Consider the following 15129-nt stretch of genomic DNA (forward strand, 5'->3'; position numbering starts at 1 on the left):
GCTACAAGTCAGTGGCGTACCTGTGTAACATTTTTGGGGGGGGGGGGCATAAATTAATTTTCACAATTTTTTATGGTTATAAAATAAGTAATGATAACGTCCTCATGTTGATCACTTGATATCAATGATAAGTGATAATCACATTATAAAATAGTGACTATATGTAACCATAACTCCTAATCCTAATTTGATCGAATATTGACATTTTATATTACATTGATAGTGATATCAAACACGATTATAATCAGTGAAAATATTAATTATTTACATTATTTAAGCTGGACAATAAATTTTCATTATGGCATCAAAAAACTTCTTGGGGGGGGGGGCAAATGCCCCTGTTGCCCCCCCTACAGGTACGCCACTGGGTGGAAGCTACTTATGAGGCAGAGAAACATAGTCTACCCAGTTTTTGACACCTACTGTTTTTGTATAATATACATAGATACAAAGTGTATAAATATTTACTGACTCTGCATTTAACACAAGTGTCGTGTGAAAGGTCGTTTTCGAAATTAAAATTGTGTAAAATATGATTATAGTCCAGTATTATATAAGAAAATTTGGAATCATTATTCATAATACCTACATCGTGAACAAAACAGTTGATAAATAAAACTAATGGAATCAAATCATATATGCTATGTTCGAATAGGAAAGAAATGATAATGTTTGCTCATATATTAAGTTATAAGTTAATTGTGTATAGGTACTTTTTTAAAAAGTATTTAAGAAACCTGTTACAGTTTATGTTTTTATATAAAATATAAATAATATTAAGTTTTAAAAATAAGCGCTTAATATATTTTCTTAGACTTTTCTCTATAAAACATATTATTTCGATTGATATTTTATAAAAAATCAGAGAATAAATCACAATCTATGTTTAACAGCTTAAAACGGTAGGTAGTTAATAAAAAAATTAAAAGTAGAGATTCATTTTTTTCTCTTGAAGCGGATCATAAGTATATAGTATAGTTGGTGTTCATTAAAGAAATATATTTTTTCTCGCGCTCCTTAGAGGTGGCCATTATAGGCTTGAATGTATACCTTACATAAGGTTATATATAAAATTATTGTTAACAATTATTCAATTATAATTTGTTGATACATTTTATTGTTTATAGAAAATAACTGAGATACGAGCGCATTTACTACAGTCAAGAGTTTAGCCATTCCAAAATCACCATATTATCAAAATATAAATACATCTTTTATAAAGTCATCGGCATGTTGTAAATAAGAATAATAAGACAATTATCTTTGAAAAAAAGTACAAATCATTAAATTATTATATTTGTTTGACCCCTCCCCCCACAACATTGATAGAAAATTTGGTAAAATTAAATGCCAAGTCGACAATTCAATAAGAACATTCTATTTGTCCTATTCTAGAAAAAACTGAAATGACGTCACTACAAACGAATTCTTCACATTAATAGTGGCTGAATTGTTGTCTCAAATAATCTTGAATATTTGATTCCAAAGATTTTTCGATGAAATGTTGGAGTTGTTCCTTGACCTTGGAAACGAGTTCGGACTGCACGTTGTTGCTTCCCAAATCGTACCGAAGACCCATCACGTGGACATCTGTATTGAACTTGCTGTACGACTGTGACAGGTCGAGGGATTTGTTGACGGTCACTTGGATTTTGATTTTCTCGATTTTGCAGTGAACATTCCGGGCGGTCATCATGTTACCGGCTGACACGACGGTCAGGGCTGATGTCCACTCCAAATCGTTCAACGTGAAGTAGTAACGCGTCCTGTAGAAGTTTTTGGATTGACGGTTAACCAACATGGCGGTGAAAATCGATAATTCGGCTGCCCGTTCCGCGTTCAGGTACCCGACGTTGGTCATATCCAAAGCGAGATCGTCTTGCTCCCATCTCAAGTCGAATAACTTGCCTTCGCTGTTCGCTGCGTCACGCGAAGCTATGACCATCGGTTTGCGGATTTCGTTTTTGATCTGGGCTACCATTCCCACGTTGTTGGTGTACCTGAACACTTCATCGGTTACCACGTCGGCCAACATTCTCAAATATTTGTGCTTCAGAACGTCATCGAATGCTCGAGTCTCGGCACCGTCTTTGGTCTTAAATTTGACTTCGGAATATTCGAAGTTAGCTGGCCGGACAACAGCGTGTTGGTGTTGTCCGATCATGACGTAGCTGTTCACCTTTTTCAAGATAACAGTGAAGCAACCCCGTTTGGCAGTTTCAATGGTGGACTTGAACAATCCGGTGGTCTCGATCCGGTCGAACTTGTATTGAACATACACCATATCCATGTCGGGGTCTACGTACATGTATTCCAATTCGCCGTTATTCAAGTTCTTCATGGTCGTGTTGTAGAAGATGACGAACTCTTGTTCGGAGATTTTCACCGCATTTTTTTTTATGTTCAGCACGCCATTTGAGTGCTCAATGTTTTGGTGAAGGGCAATTTTTTGTAAGGCAGCGATTTTTTCGGCTATTTTCATGGTTAGTCCTCCGGTTGGTTGGTTGAATTGTTGAAATTGGTCAATATCAATTTTTTGTAAACTATCAGTTGTCTGTCTGTGTTCGAGACCATCGTTTGTTGAATACTCGTAGAGTCGGTTGTTGTTTTTTTGGTGCTCTTTGAAGTTCTGGTCGAAGTTAATCGCATTGAACTCCAGTGATTCATTCTCGTCAGGATCTCTTATCGGTTCAGTACGTTTCCATCGCTTATCTGAAAATGGATTAATCGTAGATTACGTATGTAACATCACAGAATAGATTTCTCTATTCAGAGAAAACATATTTTGTTTTGTATGTTATTTGTACTTACGGATTGAGTGTTGGTGGATTGCTTTGTTATTGATATAGTAGGCAGCGACTTCGAGAGTCTTGCCAGTCAGAAGGACGGATATAATAACCAAAGAAATCTTCATGTTGATCGACTGACTGGCACTGGTACCGAGTCGGCGCGGTGGCTGGTATTTATACGCAAACCAGAGCTCAGTAATTATTTATTATAATTAAAATAAAAGTGGTGATGGAAATATATATCGACTTCGATTCCACGAATCTTTATTATTATTATTATTATTATTTCTTAATAAATGGTGCAGATTATATAGTCACGGCCATGTGCATATTTAACATCAATATTTGATTCTATCTAATAATTCGATAAATACAAAATTGTTCAGTTGCTTATAAAAATACATTAAATGGGTGGATTATTTTTATCGGGCATACCTTTGTTTAAAAATAATTCTATGGGTTGCGAATGATTGAGAACTTTTACCTTTCTTTGTTACACGATTGCGAACGTTTTTGTAGGCTACGTTGCCTACAAACTAATGCAACTAACGTGGCTAAGTTTTTATTTTTCTAAATATGTAAAATTTCTGAATTTTATTTTATTCGATGATTTTATTAAATTTTTTTTTTTAGTAAAATCTACTCGATATTTATAATATTGTTATATTATAATTACGTTACAAACTAAAATAAAATGATTCAAAATATGTGTTTAATTAAAAAATGTTTCTTGGTATAAATTTTAATAAAATAACATAATAATGTAAAATTCATAAAATACTGTATAGAACTGAAAAAAAAATATTAAAAATATTACAAAATAATAGTTTTGAATAATATTGCACGTCAATACGAATCGAGTTAGTTTTTCATAAAATTTATATAAGTTTAGGAAAAATAATATAGTTAAACATGTTGATAATTATTCTACATCATATGTATCTAACGGTCTGGCGTAATAGTAGAAAACCATTGTTATTAGTCTCATAAGAATTGATTATTTGAAAAGCAAAAGCAGTCCAAAACGGTGTAGTGGTGGTGCGGCGTGCACGTTTTATCATGTTCTAATTTTATTGTGGTGCACCGGCGCTGCACCACACCGCACTGCTTTGGTGATCAACGGGCCTAACACCAAATCTGACAACGCCGCATGAAAAAAAGGCAGGTAAAAACTTTCGCAATCGTGTTGTGGGAAAGGTCAGTTCGCAATCGTGTTTGCGGGATAACGTCAGTTCGCAACCGTTCCACTCGCAATCGTATGTTACCCAGGCAGTATGGGTAGTGAACATTTAACCTTTTTTCATAACATGATTGCAAACGAATGTCAAATAACTTCGGTGACTAACTGTTTAACGTCAGTCAACTGAATATTTGTATAAGTCTGAAAAAATAATGTCCAACATTTTCAAGGCGTTTCAGACTTCAGTATTGAATGTAGCTAAGTGGACCTGTAGTGAAGTTTCAAGTTTTAAAATGTTAAACTATAAAAATTACATCATATTTGCTATCATTGTTATTAATGATGTTTATGTTGTTTATATAATAATATGTAATAATGTTGTAAATAATTTTAATCAATTACCTTTTATTCTATTATAATTTTTTTATTTGTTCGAATTAATACTCAAACTATTAATAACAAATATTTTATTTGATTTTTATACTTTAGATTCTGAATGAATGTATTTTACTTTAATTAATTTTTTCATGATGTATGTTTTTTGTGTCCGTGTACATGATTTTGATGAGTAGGATTGCTCTGATCACCTCAACCACAAAAGATTTCTAATAGGAAATATTATCTAGTTAGTATTTTAAAGGAAGTTATTTTATGAATTCTCCAACGGTTTTCACAATAACTGAAGAAAAGTTATAAAAAAACAGCAACATTTTCGACAAAATATAATTTTTTCTTTAGCGTAATTCAATAAATACGAGTAATAACAGTATAGACAAAACATTTTCATTAAATGTTTAAATCTCTATTTCCTATAGATGGTAAAATTTTAATAGGGTAAGATTTGTTGTGCTATTTATTATTATTATTTTTCTTATATTATTTTTTGAAAATGTCAATAAAATAATTTTGATTTGACAAAATATTTTATAAGTTTAATAAAAAACTTCTTAAATATACTTATTACTGTTTAAAGATGAAAAAAATCAATCTTAATTTTAAAAAAAAATTTCAGAATGGTTAAATCTTAAATATTAACCCGACCCATGGGCTGTCTTATTTTTTCAGTTTTCTTCTGTTTTACTGTAAGATTAAAAAAAAAAAAACACGCAAGGTTCTTTAGATATTGTGAGTTGTATACAATAAATAAATAAATTGCATTCATTGCACATTGATACTTATTAATGTATTACCATGAAAAAAAATTATTTATTACAACTTAACCATAACATGACGAATACAGTGAAATTGAAGATCGACGTAATGGTGTACGCTTACTGACATTCTATATAGTCTTTATAGTTATACGAACCGTAAAAACAATTTTTTAGAAACGCCTTAGCTATAATATGTATACTCGATATCGTTGAAGTGTTAAACACTATTATATGTATATTACAAGTACCTTTATATATTGATATAAAAATAGTGCAAGGGCCTGGGTTCGATGGTAGATAACAATAAATCAATATTCCATTGTGAGATAATCGCTGTTGAAAAACAAGATACTATTATATTGTTTAGAGTAGTCGCAAAAGCGCGTCAACGAAGACTCATAATTCGTGGACTCCGAGGAAAAACGACAAAAAAAAAAGTATGCCTGTTCGTTGTTGGAGCGTTTTGCAAGTAGTCAGCTTGCTGTCATTGGCAACTGTTTCGTCGGTTGTGGAGAACGAAGAAACATTCATCGTCAACTCGGTCAACAACGATCTAGATAACACATGGAAGGTATGTCATAGTATTTGTACTTAGTGTACTGGCTTACGCAAGATTTTTCAATTACGGGGAGGGATGGGGGAGGGGCTTGAAAATAACTCAAAAATTACTCAATAGACGCACAATATTATGTTCGAAAGAATAAAAAAGATGGTATAATACTGTTGAATTCATTCATATGGCATACTTATAAAAAAAATACATATAATTGTCATAATAATTATTTATTTTATCCAATCTATTGGCTACATTCAATTAAATGAGACGTTTGAAAATATTACAAAAAGATAAAAATACTAATAGTGGGAGGACTTTAGACGTGTAATTTAATATTCTTGCCCAGGGACTAGAACCTTTATGGTTTTATCGGTTTCGGTTTTGTCTCCAGTCAGGAAAAAAAATTGATTTAGGTTTCGGTTTTGTTAAAAACCGGTTTTAACCCAAACAATTGATCTTTTGTTTTCTTTTTCTGTAAAAAGGATTAGGGATTTATACTTCTTAAAATAAGCACAGATTACGTTAAATTTTAAGATTATCATCTTCAAAGTCTAATTTCTAAATATTATTGACCTATAGTTGGGTAATTCATGTATGGTATTCTATCACGATAGGTATAAATCCATAATCTACATAATAAAGAATGCAATTGTAGCGTCGTGGATCCACGAACAGTAAAAGAAATGTTTGTGTTTCATATACATGTTTCTACTTTCTAACCGGTGGAAGACATAAGCACCAAAATTAAATAAGAAAAAAAAAGTCGTATGGTACAAAAGCGTCAAAATGAGATAAGAAAAATTAGTCGTATCATATAAAAGCGCCAAAATCGTATCATACGAAAGCGCCGAAATCCTAGATATCTGTAAATTAAATAACAGATATTAAATTTAGAACTATATCGTTCAAAAACTCCAAACGCTTAATCTTAATTGACAAATGTATTATATGATTACGATAGATTATCACATAGACAGTGCGTGAGCAAGTTTTTTGTTATAACATATTGTTAGTACCTATTTCGTTATATCATTATAATATTATACTTTATATTGATGTGCATGTATTATAATTTACTATCGAAATTTTTTTATAAAATAGCAACGGATTTATTAACTTTATATTGATTTTCGTGTATATTATAATTTACTATCGACATTTTTTTTTAAATTTTTTAATAACTACCTACTTATATAAAATATTAATTTTGTCGCAAATGCTATGTCACTTTTTCACCTTTGGCGCTTATGTTTTATGTAGGGTATAACAGGTAACGATATTAGATTGGCGCTTATGTCCTACAGATTTTGGCGCAAATGATAGGTCATTTATGTACTTTTGGCGCTTATGTCATACAGCCTTTCTAACGAGTGTTAGCATTTTTAGTTAATAAAGTGTACAAAATTATACGAACCATCACATGTAGGTTTTGCGAGCGGGGAAAAGTTGTTTTCTATATTATATAAAATCTTAGGCAAATATACTCTTAATGAAGTGCACATAGATCACATACATTGTTTAGGATGATCAGGAATATTTTTCTACACGAAAATTATATTGTCATATGCGTTCAAATAATTGATCGAAAAATGGCGACTGTGCGGACGAGTTTGCCAAATCTCAACAATAGTATTTATGATAACCCGAGTATTTTTACGATCGCACGTACTTTAGGCTGGCCACGACAATGTCATTCCAGTGGATAACGGAAACTTCGGCTTACTAATGGGCGTGTTGCCGCGAAACGACAACGCGTTCAGGTTCGCCCCCATGAAGGAAACGATGAACGACGCCAACGGCGACCTTCCTGAAAGATTCGACGCCAGAGAACGATGGCCCGAATGTGCATCGCTGTTGGACGCGATCAAGGACCAGTCTAACTGTGGATCTTGTTGGGTGAGTAATGGATACTGCGTTGAGTGTTGATATCAACTGACATGTAGCAGCGTAACCAGTTATTTATCCTGATTTCGCGTAGGGAGGGGGAATACGATTTTCAACCATTGCTTGTACTCATTGATTGTATTCGATGGTTGGGCGACGATTTCGACAATATTTTTATTTTAACATAATACTCACATGCCTTGTAAAACAGGTATGTTCAGCGGCTTATTGGCTAAAAATTTCGGTCCGGGAGATTACTGTATGACCGGCCCACTATCCAATAATAATTTTCCATAAAAGTCTCCTTTATTCATGGATTAAATGCTCGTAGAATTGTTTAAATCACGTTTACACTAGGTTTTTATTACAATTTTACAATTAAATACAATATACATGATGTATGTAATGCATGTAATATACAATATTAGATTATTTTTATAAAATAATTTTTAATCCAAGTACATTGGCTCAGTGCTATAATATGACTATCGGCCCACCAGGAACTTTCCCGATATCCCGGTGGGCCAATCCGCCGTTGAGTATGTTTTATGCATTTCCAATATATCATGTAAGCCCGTAAGCAATAAAGCTTTTTTTCAGGGCTTCAAACCATAATGATTTCTTGTGGTTAATGGTTTTAGTTCATTTACTATTTTATTCGGTTTTAAAAACTGATTAATATTGATCTTATATTTTATAGTTTTTTAAAACCGGTTAATTTTGTTCTTTTAAAAAAATATATTTTTTTATAAAAATTTTATACCTTAGATAATTTATTGTTATAATTATAAAATAATTAATTAAAAAATTCAACTATTGTGAGATATTCTTAAAAAAAGTTTATAATTTATATATTTATAATATATTAATACACAATAAATAATATGATACACATTTTTAAGTTTTTATTACAATATTTAATATACTAACAAACATAATGAACAACATAACTGCAATATTTATTATCGAGTAAGACAAAAAAGAAATACCATATTAGTTCAAAATGTTGAACAAATTTACAAATATTTAATACAATTTAAGATAACATTGTCGTCCATTAAAAGCGGTATTATAACAATAAACAATGTGGTTTCTGGTTGTCATTAATCGTGTTCACGTATTATCCACAGTAGTGTGGGGTTACGACCAGTTGTCCCACTTACCAACTGTTCAATTTTTATCTTGCAAATTATTTTATATTTATCTAATAATTTTTACCTGTCTTTTGTCAAACAAAACAAGTTGACCAACTTAACAAAATGTGTAAAAACTAAAATTAAATATTAATTATTTTTTGTAATTAAAAATGTATTTATTTCCGTTCGAGAACGAAAAATATTTCGTTTTCGTTTTATAAAATTAGTATGATAATTGTAGTTTTATTTTTGTTTTCGTTCATACACATTTTCCAATAAAACCAGTGAATAAAAAAAAAACGGTTTTAACCGGTTGAAACCTTGCTTTTTTTCAATGTATTTATTTGTATGTATAAAAATTTTGGGGATCAACACCCCTCTTCCATAATTACAAATATACAATTAATCGCACTAACAATAAAACAATTTCGAATTTTATCGTGTATTGTATGAATTATAGACTAATATTTATTTTTTATACCAATAGCACTATATAGTTTTCTTGATGAAAATATTTATATACTCGTATGATTCGTAATCAATACCTTTTAAATATTGATGCATACTCGTAAATATGTTTTATTTTCTCATCTTATCTTAAAATAAATGACGATTCTGAATAAATGTATATGATTTTTATAAATTTGAATTGAAAATAAAAATATTTGTAAAAGTTATTATAATGGTAAAAAATAAAAAAAAAACTTATATAAGTATTTTTGAGACATTTTTGTGGTTAACGAATTAAATAACTATATAAAATTAAAATTGAACCTAATGTTGATTTCAAAAAGCAGTGCGAAATATTTTTTATTAGTATTCTATTTTTTTATTTATAAATTCAAAGTCATATTTTTGCTCGCATCTAATTATCCTACATTCATTTATATTAACAGTCGAAATACGTGATTTACTCGCGCAGCGAGATTTTAGGTTCACATACAAAGCATGTACAAAATTTAGGTTAGGCTTAGACTATAATATCCTTTGAGGCGAAACTCCATAGTCACTAAAAGTGCCCTGCAGTGCCACTCGAGTTTGTGATTGGAGCTGATAGGCATAGCGGGCGAAGTCCTAAAATTTTAATAATTGATGTTTCGCATATAAATTTTATTGATAAATGTGGAGCTTCAGTGTATCAAATATTTCAAACAATTTTTTGTCAAGCGAACTTTTGGTGTTAAAAATATTTTTAGAATGCAGAACTAAGGTGTATTCTATAAAATTACAACTGGCTGTTTAGGGGCTTTCAGTTGTATTAAAACATAGTAACAATGTGAGTCGATGCGTAAAATATTAGACACAAATTTAGGCTTTATGTTGAATAAATTACATAATTAATAAACGGATAAAGTTCACAAATTGTGAAGTGGGCACTCGCAACTTTTTATCACAAACCTCAAATTTCATTACATGATAATACTTGTAACGATATGATTTATGTTAATAACTTGGAGAGTTTTATGAGGATTTAGTGAAATGAACAATAAACAATGATTAAGTGCCCAGTTTTTAGATAATTACAATTCGAGATAAATAATTGTTGTACTTATACTGATTAAAAGTGATGTTAAAACAAAATATAAAGTATTGTTGAACATATAACGGGTCAGTCCGTCGCGTTTGTTTCGTTATTATATTGGTATATAGAATAATAAACAAATAAATAAAGACGGACGGAAGCGTTTTAGTCGACACTAATAATTCACTGCGGATGTTAATTTATAATTGATTGATTTGTAGTTAATTAATATCGATATATCGATCAAATGCTGTGGACTTTTACTATTATAATTATTAATATTGATATATTTTAATAATAAATAAAGCTCAGAAAATATGACATTTACAATTATCTATAAATAACCCAAAAAAGTCAAAATATATTTGAAAATCATACCATATATGAAAGCGGTGGTATATCAAATAAATATTCAGAGAACATTTCAATTGTCTAAGGCTATTATATTTGAATTGTTATAGAAAATAAAATCGATTTCTTCGACAACCGGTGTGCCGTAAAATTTTTAGTTTTTTTTTGCTTTTCGTCAAATTACCCCTTTCCCTTAAGTACCAACTAGACAACCATTCTTGTCGAAATACTCTCGTGATTTTGATGATTGCGATAATTGTTCTGATCGAAATCGATTACACGAACAGGAAAAATAAAAAAAAAAAAACAAAAAAAATGTATAAGACACATATCGCGGCGAAACCAATAGAAATTTTACTCAGAACCTGAAATCTGGTAAAACAAATAATAATAAAATAACTTTATATTATATTGCATATAACGTCGTTTCATAACGAATTCCAGGCAGTATCTGCGGCTTCCGTGTTCAGCGATCGTCTGTGCATAGCCACCCGAGGTGCCGTGGCCAGGAACCTGTCCGCGGAACATTTGAACAATTGTTGTTACCGTTGCGGCCATGGATGCGATGGCGGGATGCCCGAGAACGCGTGGTATTTCTTCAGTCGGCACGGGATCGTCACGGGCGGAGATTACGGTTCTGACCAGGTATCATATGATCAAACACAGTGATTCCCTATTAATATGAAGCCACGGACCCATAATGTTAGAAGTTAGATTGAACTGTGAACCCTTTTTTTGTATGCGCTTACGAGAAAACAATTGTTTTCAGTTATTTTATGATTTCCTTTAATTTTACACACGTTCCTTTTCGAAATAATACGGACATTTTTCTATTTCTCATTAAATATATCTAACATAAAGATATTTGTTTGATGCAATTCTTTAAATGTTTTTACTTTACGTGTAACACTACAACACAGTGCTTGATTTGGAAAAATTAAAGAAGGGGGACTCTGTTTGCTTAAAAAAAAATTGCGTTCCCAAAACTTGTTAAGCGTTATAATTATAACGTATTAATAGTAGGGGGACGCTAAAATTTCTAAAAATTAGAAGGGGTACTCCGTCCCCTTGCGTCCCCTCTCAAGTCGAGCACTGCTTCTAAAACTAAACCTATTATAATTTAATAATAAATTGCTAAATTTGTCATTGCAGTTACTCTCTAACTTTATGGAGACGATAGTGAAAAGTTTATTTTTTTAATTTTAACCTCTTCCAAATTTAACGGCATGCCTAATTAATTATTATTAAATACTATTTGTGATAATGGCACACAGATGCTATGGCGTAATCGTAATCGACTAGACCCTAAAGTTATCTAAAAAAAAACTATATCTCAATCAAGTTTTACATATTATTGGCACTAAACTAATAACAATATCGGACATTAATTATTTTTAATATAAAAAATAAAAATACAATAAATAATACCTACAAATCAATATTGTAATTGAATTTGAAGTGTACGCATACTGCACGCATACGCCTGCACTACGCCACTGTTCGATATTGATCTGCTAAAACTGTTGTATTCCGTTTCAAAAAGTCGTGTCACTCGTAGGATTCAATACCTACGAGCTATAATTATAGCGTTTGTCTTGCATAGGGCTGTCAACCGTATAGCATTTATCCATGTGGAAAAGGGAGGAACCAATGTATCGATCCGGACCCAGACACACCAGAATGCACTGTAAAGAGTTGCACCAACGCGCTGTACACCAAGGATTACCGGTCAGATTTATACTATGGTATGGCATGCATATGTACATTTATATAGCCATGTAGGACAGGGGATGTCTAAATATTTGTAGAAGATTGAGCTATGTTTAGCGAACGGAAGTTGTCGTATAGTCTTATAATTATAAACATGAATCGTAAATACAGTAGTGAATGTAATAGGTATGAGTTTTTATTTTTTAATAATATAATATATTATTAAAGATAATATCAAGATATTATCTTGGTGTTTTTTTTAATTTTCCATTTTTAGCATATGTTTTTTCTCATAATATATATATATATATATTTAAGTGGTTGATAGTTTTGAAATTGACGCGAAGAAAATATTATAGATCTTTAGTAACGTCATATAGTAAACTGCACTCCCCTCACAATAATTACTCAACATATTATTAAATAATATTTGTTGAAAATTATCATAATTTACTATCAACTCTTTAATATATAGAGCAATGAAAATATCAAAATAATGTTTCATTATCAACGGTTATACGTCTATAGTTTTACATGGACTTATATTAATAATTCAATAATATAAAAACACCTTTTAAGTGGTAATTTTCTTGTAAAAAATATTGAATTAATATTTCAATTTTTGTCTATAAGTATCACTGGAATAAAATATAAATTATTGGACTGAATAAAACGTTAATTAATTTCAGATGAGTAGATAATTTCACAAATCAATTTATTAAATCTTGCACTAATGTATCAATTCATTTTACAGTGTTAAAGGAAGACGTATTTTTTTTAATGCCGATTTATCTAATATTTGATTACTTTAATACGATTCTTTCTATTGATTCATAACATGACACACCCATTAAGATTTTTTCTAGAGAAAACAATAATAAATTAATTATATTTTACAAATTTTAACTAGTTTTAGTAAAATAAAAAAAATATAGGTCTACTTAGTCCATAGTAATACATAGAGAAGTTTTTATCCTCTTTAATAATAAAAATTTCTTTCGTTTTGTTCAGTTAAAACTGGGAGGAGTGTGATAAAAATGGTTAACAATTTAAGTATATTTGGATATATTTCAGGATATCATATAAACAAAGCTTCCATTGTGTTGCCATAATCATTTGTTTTTTTAAAAAAATGGGGGTGTTGTAACCCCCAGAACATCTCTCGTAAATACGCCACTGGACACATGGATACTTGAGTCCTGGTAACTTCATTTCAAATCTCATTTCCACTTCACTTTCTTGACTAATAGGTATATATAAAAATAACATTTCCATAAATTATATAAAAAACAACAGTGAATAACACATTGTCAACATATTATATTAATATAATTTTCTTAATTTTTCAATTCTCAGTTAGAAACTGCTGGTTTAAAAAAACTTTATGTAATTTTGGAGGAATTAAGTCCCCAAATGTTTCCTCTTTAATTACTTACATTATATTAATTTGCACAAAGAGCGAGGTACATATGATTAGTTTTATTTTATAATGTATTTAGTTGACATTGTATACTCCTTGCCTAATTCTGAGGAAGACATCATGGCAGATATATACGAAAACGGTCCTGTCCAAGCAGCTTTCTGGGTCTACACAGATTTCATGTACTATAAAAGTGGTGAGTTTTTTTTATTTATTTGTTAATCGTTGGGTTTTAACATCTTAAACTGAACGTATGTTTGTTATAAGCATATGTTAATATGCAATTGAATCAAACGTAACGTCATATAATGTATTCAAACGAGTATGCATTTAGAGCATATAAAAGTAGAACGTAATATATCAATTTAAAATTGTACCGTTTTAGGTAAATATTATAATAATCATTTAACATTTTTTTTGCAACTATAAGACTGTATATTCTTATTTTAATTGTTGTATACAATTTTATTATGTAATAATATTTTCTCAATTATGCCATGTGTTATAAGTATTTTATTTTTAGGGGTTTACCGTTATACGAGAGGCGAAAACGAGGGAGGTCACGCGATTAAAATCCTGGGTTGGGGAATTGAAAATGGCATCAAATATTGGTTGTGCGTCAATTCTTGGACCCGATCATGGGGTGAAAATGGGCTGTTCAAGATACTTAGGGGAAACAATGAGTGTAACATAGAACAACGCGTGATTGCTGGATTGCCGCATGTACCGAGAAGAAAATAAACACGAAAATAAATTATATACAAGTATATTAATATTTCATAATCCGAGTATCGTCAGGTGTAAAAATATTGTTCTAGTAAATTATTTTATTGATACGTTCAATGTGATTTTATTTTATATATTTTTTGTTTCAATTAAATCATTAATGTATAATACAAAAGCCAAATGCACTAATGATACATTTAAGTTATGATAAATAAATATGTATGTAGTCTAAACTGTTAGTTATGACTTTAAACAATTTTTTTAGATTTTTTAATGTATTCATTGTTAGTATATCAGTAATAGTAAGAATCAGTCAAAGTTTAATTAATTCGAATAAAAGTTTCGTAATAGAACATTTTATAGCTGATATAAAATTGTGCAACGACTATTGATACTACTTACGACAAAATATATTATTAATTTGTCCGGTCATAGTATAATGTATATTATACTTATATTAAATTAAATGTTATCGGTACAATCTTTAAAAATACTCTATACAAATTAATAATAATATCTATAGTATAAAAATAACTTTTAAAATATTATTTAACGATGCATTCGTACTTTAATGCCATCTAGAAAATCACTCCAAAGTTACAAACATTTTTAAAAATATTCTTGATGATAAAATTATCATATTTTGCCTTAAAATTATTTAAATTCATTAATGTTTTTTTCGTTAGTTACAATCATAACGC

General features: G+C 30.2%; 2 protein-coding genes across 2 annotated transcripts; one reads left to right on the top strand and one right to left on the bottom strand.

Annotated features, from left to right (window-relative positions):
* Positions 1–1094: 1094 nt before the first annotated feature.
* On the bottom strand, positions 1095–2958 carry LOC112691982. The gene is made up of 2 exons (XM_025566469.1): positions 2812–2958; positions 1095–2712 (listed from the first exon to the last, which is right to left on the bottom strand). Exons 1-2 carry the CDS (start codon positions 2912–2914, stop codon positions 1436–1438), a joined length of 1380 nt encoding a protein of 459 aa, XP_025422254.1. The 5' UTR covers positions 2915–2958; the 3' UTR covers positions 1095–1435.
* A 2532-nt stretch (positions 2959–5490) lies between these two features.
* On the top strand, positions 5491–14520 carry LOC112691983 (cathepsin B-like). Its single transcript, XM_025566470.1, has 6 exons — positions 5491–5694; positions 7354–7575; positions 11017–11217; positions 12176–12317; positions 13782–13898; positions 14226–14520. Exons 1-6 carry the CDS (start codon positions 5563–5565, stop codon positions 14441–14443), a joined length of 1032 nt encoding a protein of 343 aa, XP_025422255.1. The 5' UTR covers positions 5491–5562; the 3' UTR covers positions 14444–14520.
* Positions 14521–15129: the final 609 nt, after the last annotated feature.

Source organism: Sipha flava, unplaced genomic scaffold, assembly GCF_003268045.1.
Source record: "Sipha flava isolate LNK unplaced genomic scaffold, YSA_version1 68_pilon_pilon, whole genome shotgun sequence".
NCBI lineage: Eukaryota > Metazoa > Arthropoda > Insecta > Hemiptera > Aphididae > Sipha > Sipha flava.

What these genes read in the sequence shown, in the direction of transcription:
- LOC112691982 (XM_025566469.1), bottom strand. Translation starts at nt 2,914, where the DNA reads ATGAAGATTTCTTTGGTTATTATATCCGTCCTTCTGACTGGCAAGACT. An exon ending in AATCCACCAACACTCAATCC is followed by an intron (nt 2,713 to 2,811) that starts GTAAGTACAAAT and finishes ATCCATTTTCAG; the next exon opens with ATAAGCGATGGAAACGTACT.
- LOC112691983 (XM_025566470.1), top strand. Translation starts at nt 5,563, where the DNA reads ATGCCTGTTCGTTGTTGGAGCGTTTTGCAAGTAGTCAGCTTGCTGTCA. An exon ending in CTAACTGTGGATCTTGTTGG is followed by an intron (nt 7,576 to 11,016) that starts GTGAGTAATGGA and finishes AACGAATTCCAG; the next exon opens with GCAGTATCTGCGGCTTCCGT. An exon ending in GAGATTACGGTTCTGACCAG is followed by an intron (nt 11,218 to 12,175) that starts GTATCATATGAT and finishes TGTCTTGCATAG; the next exon opens with GGCTGTCAACCGTATAGCAT.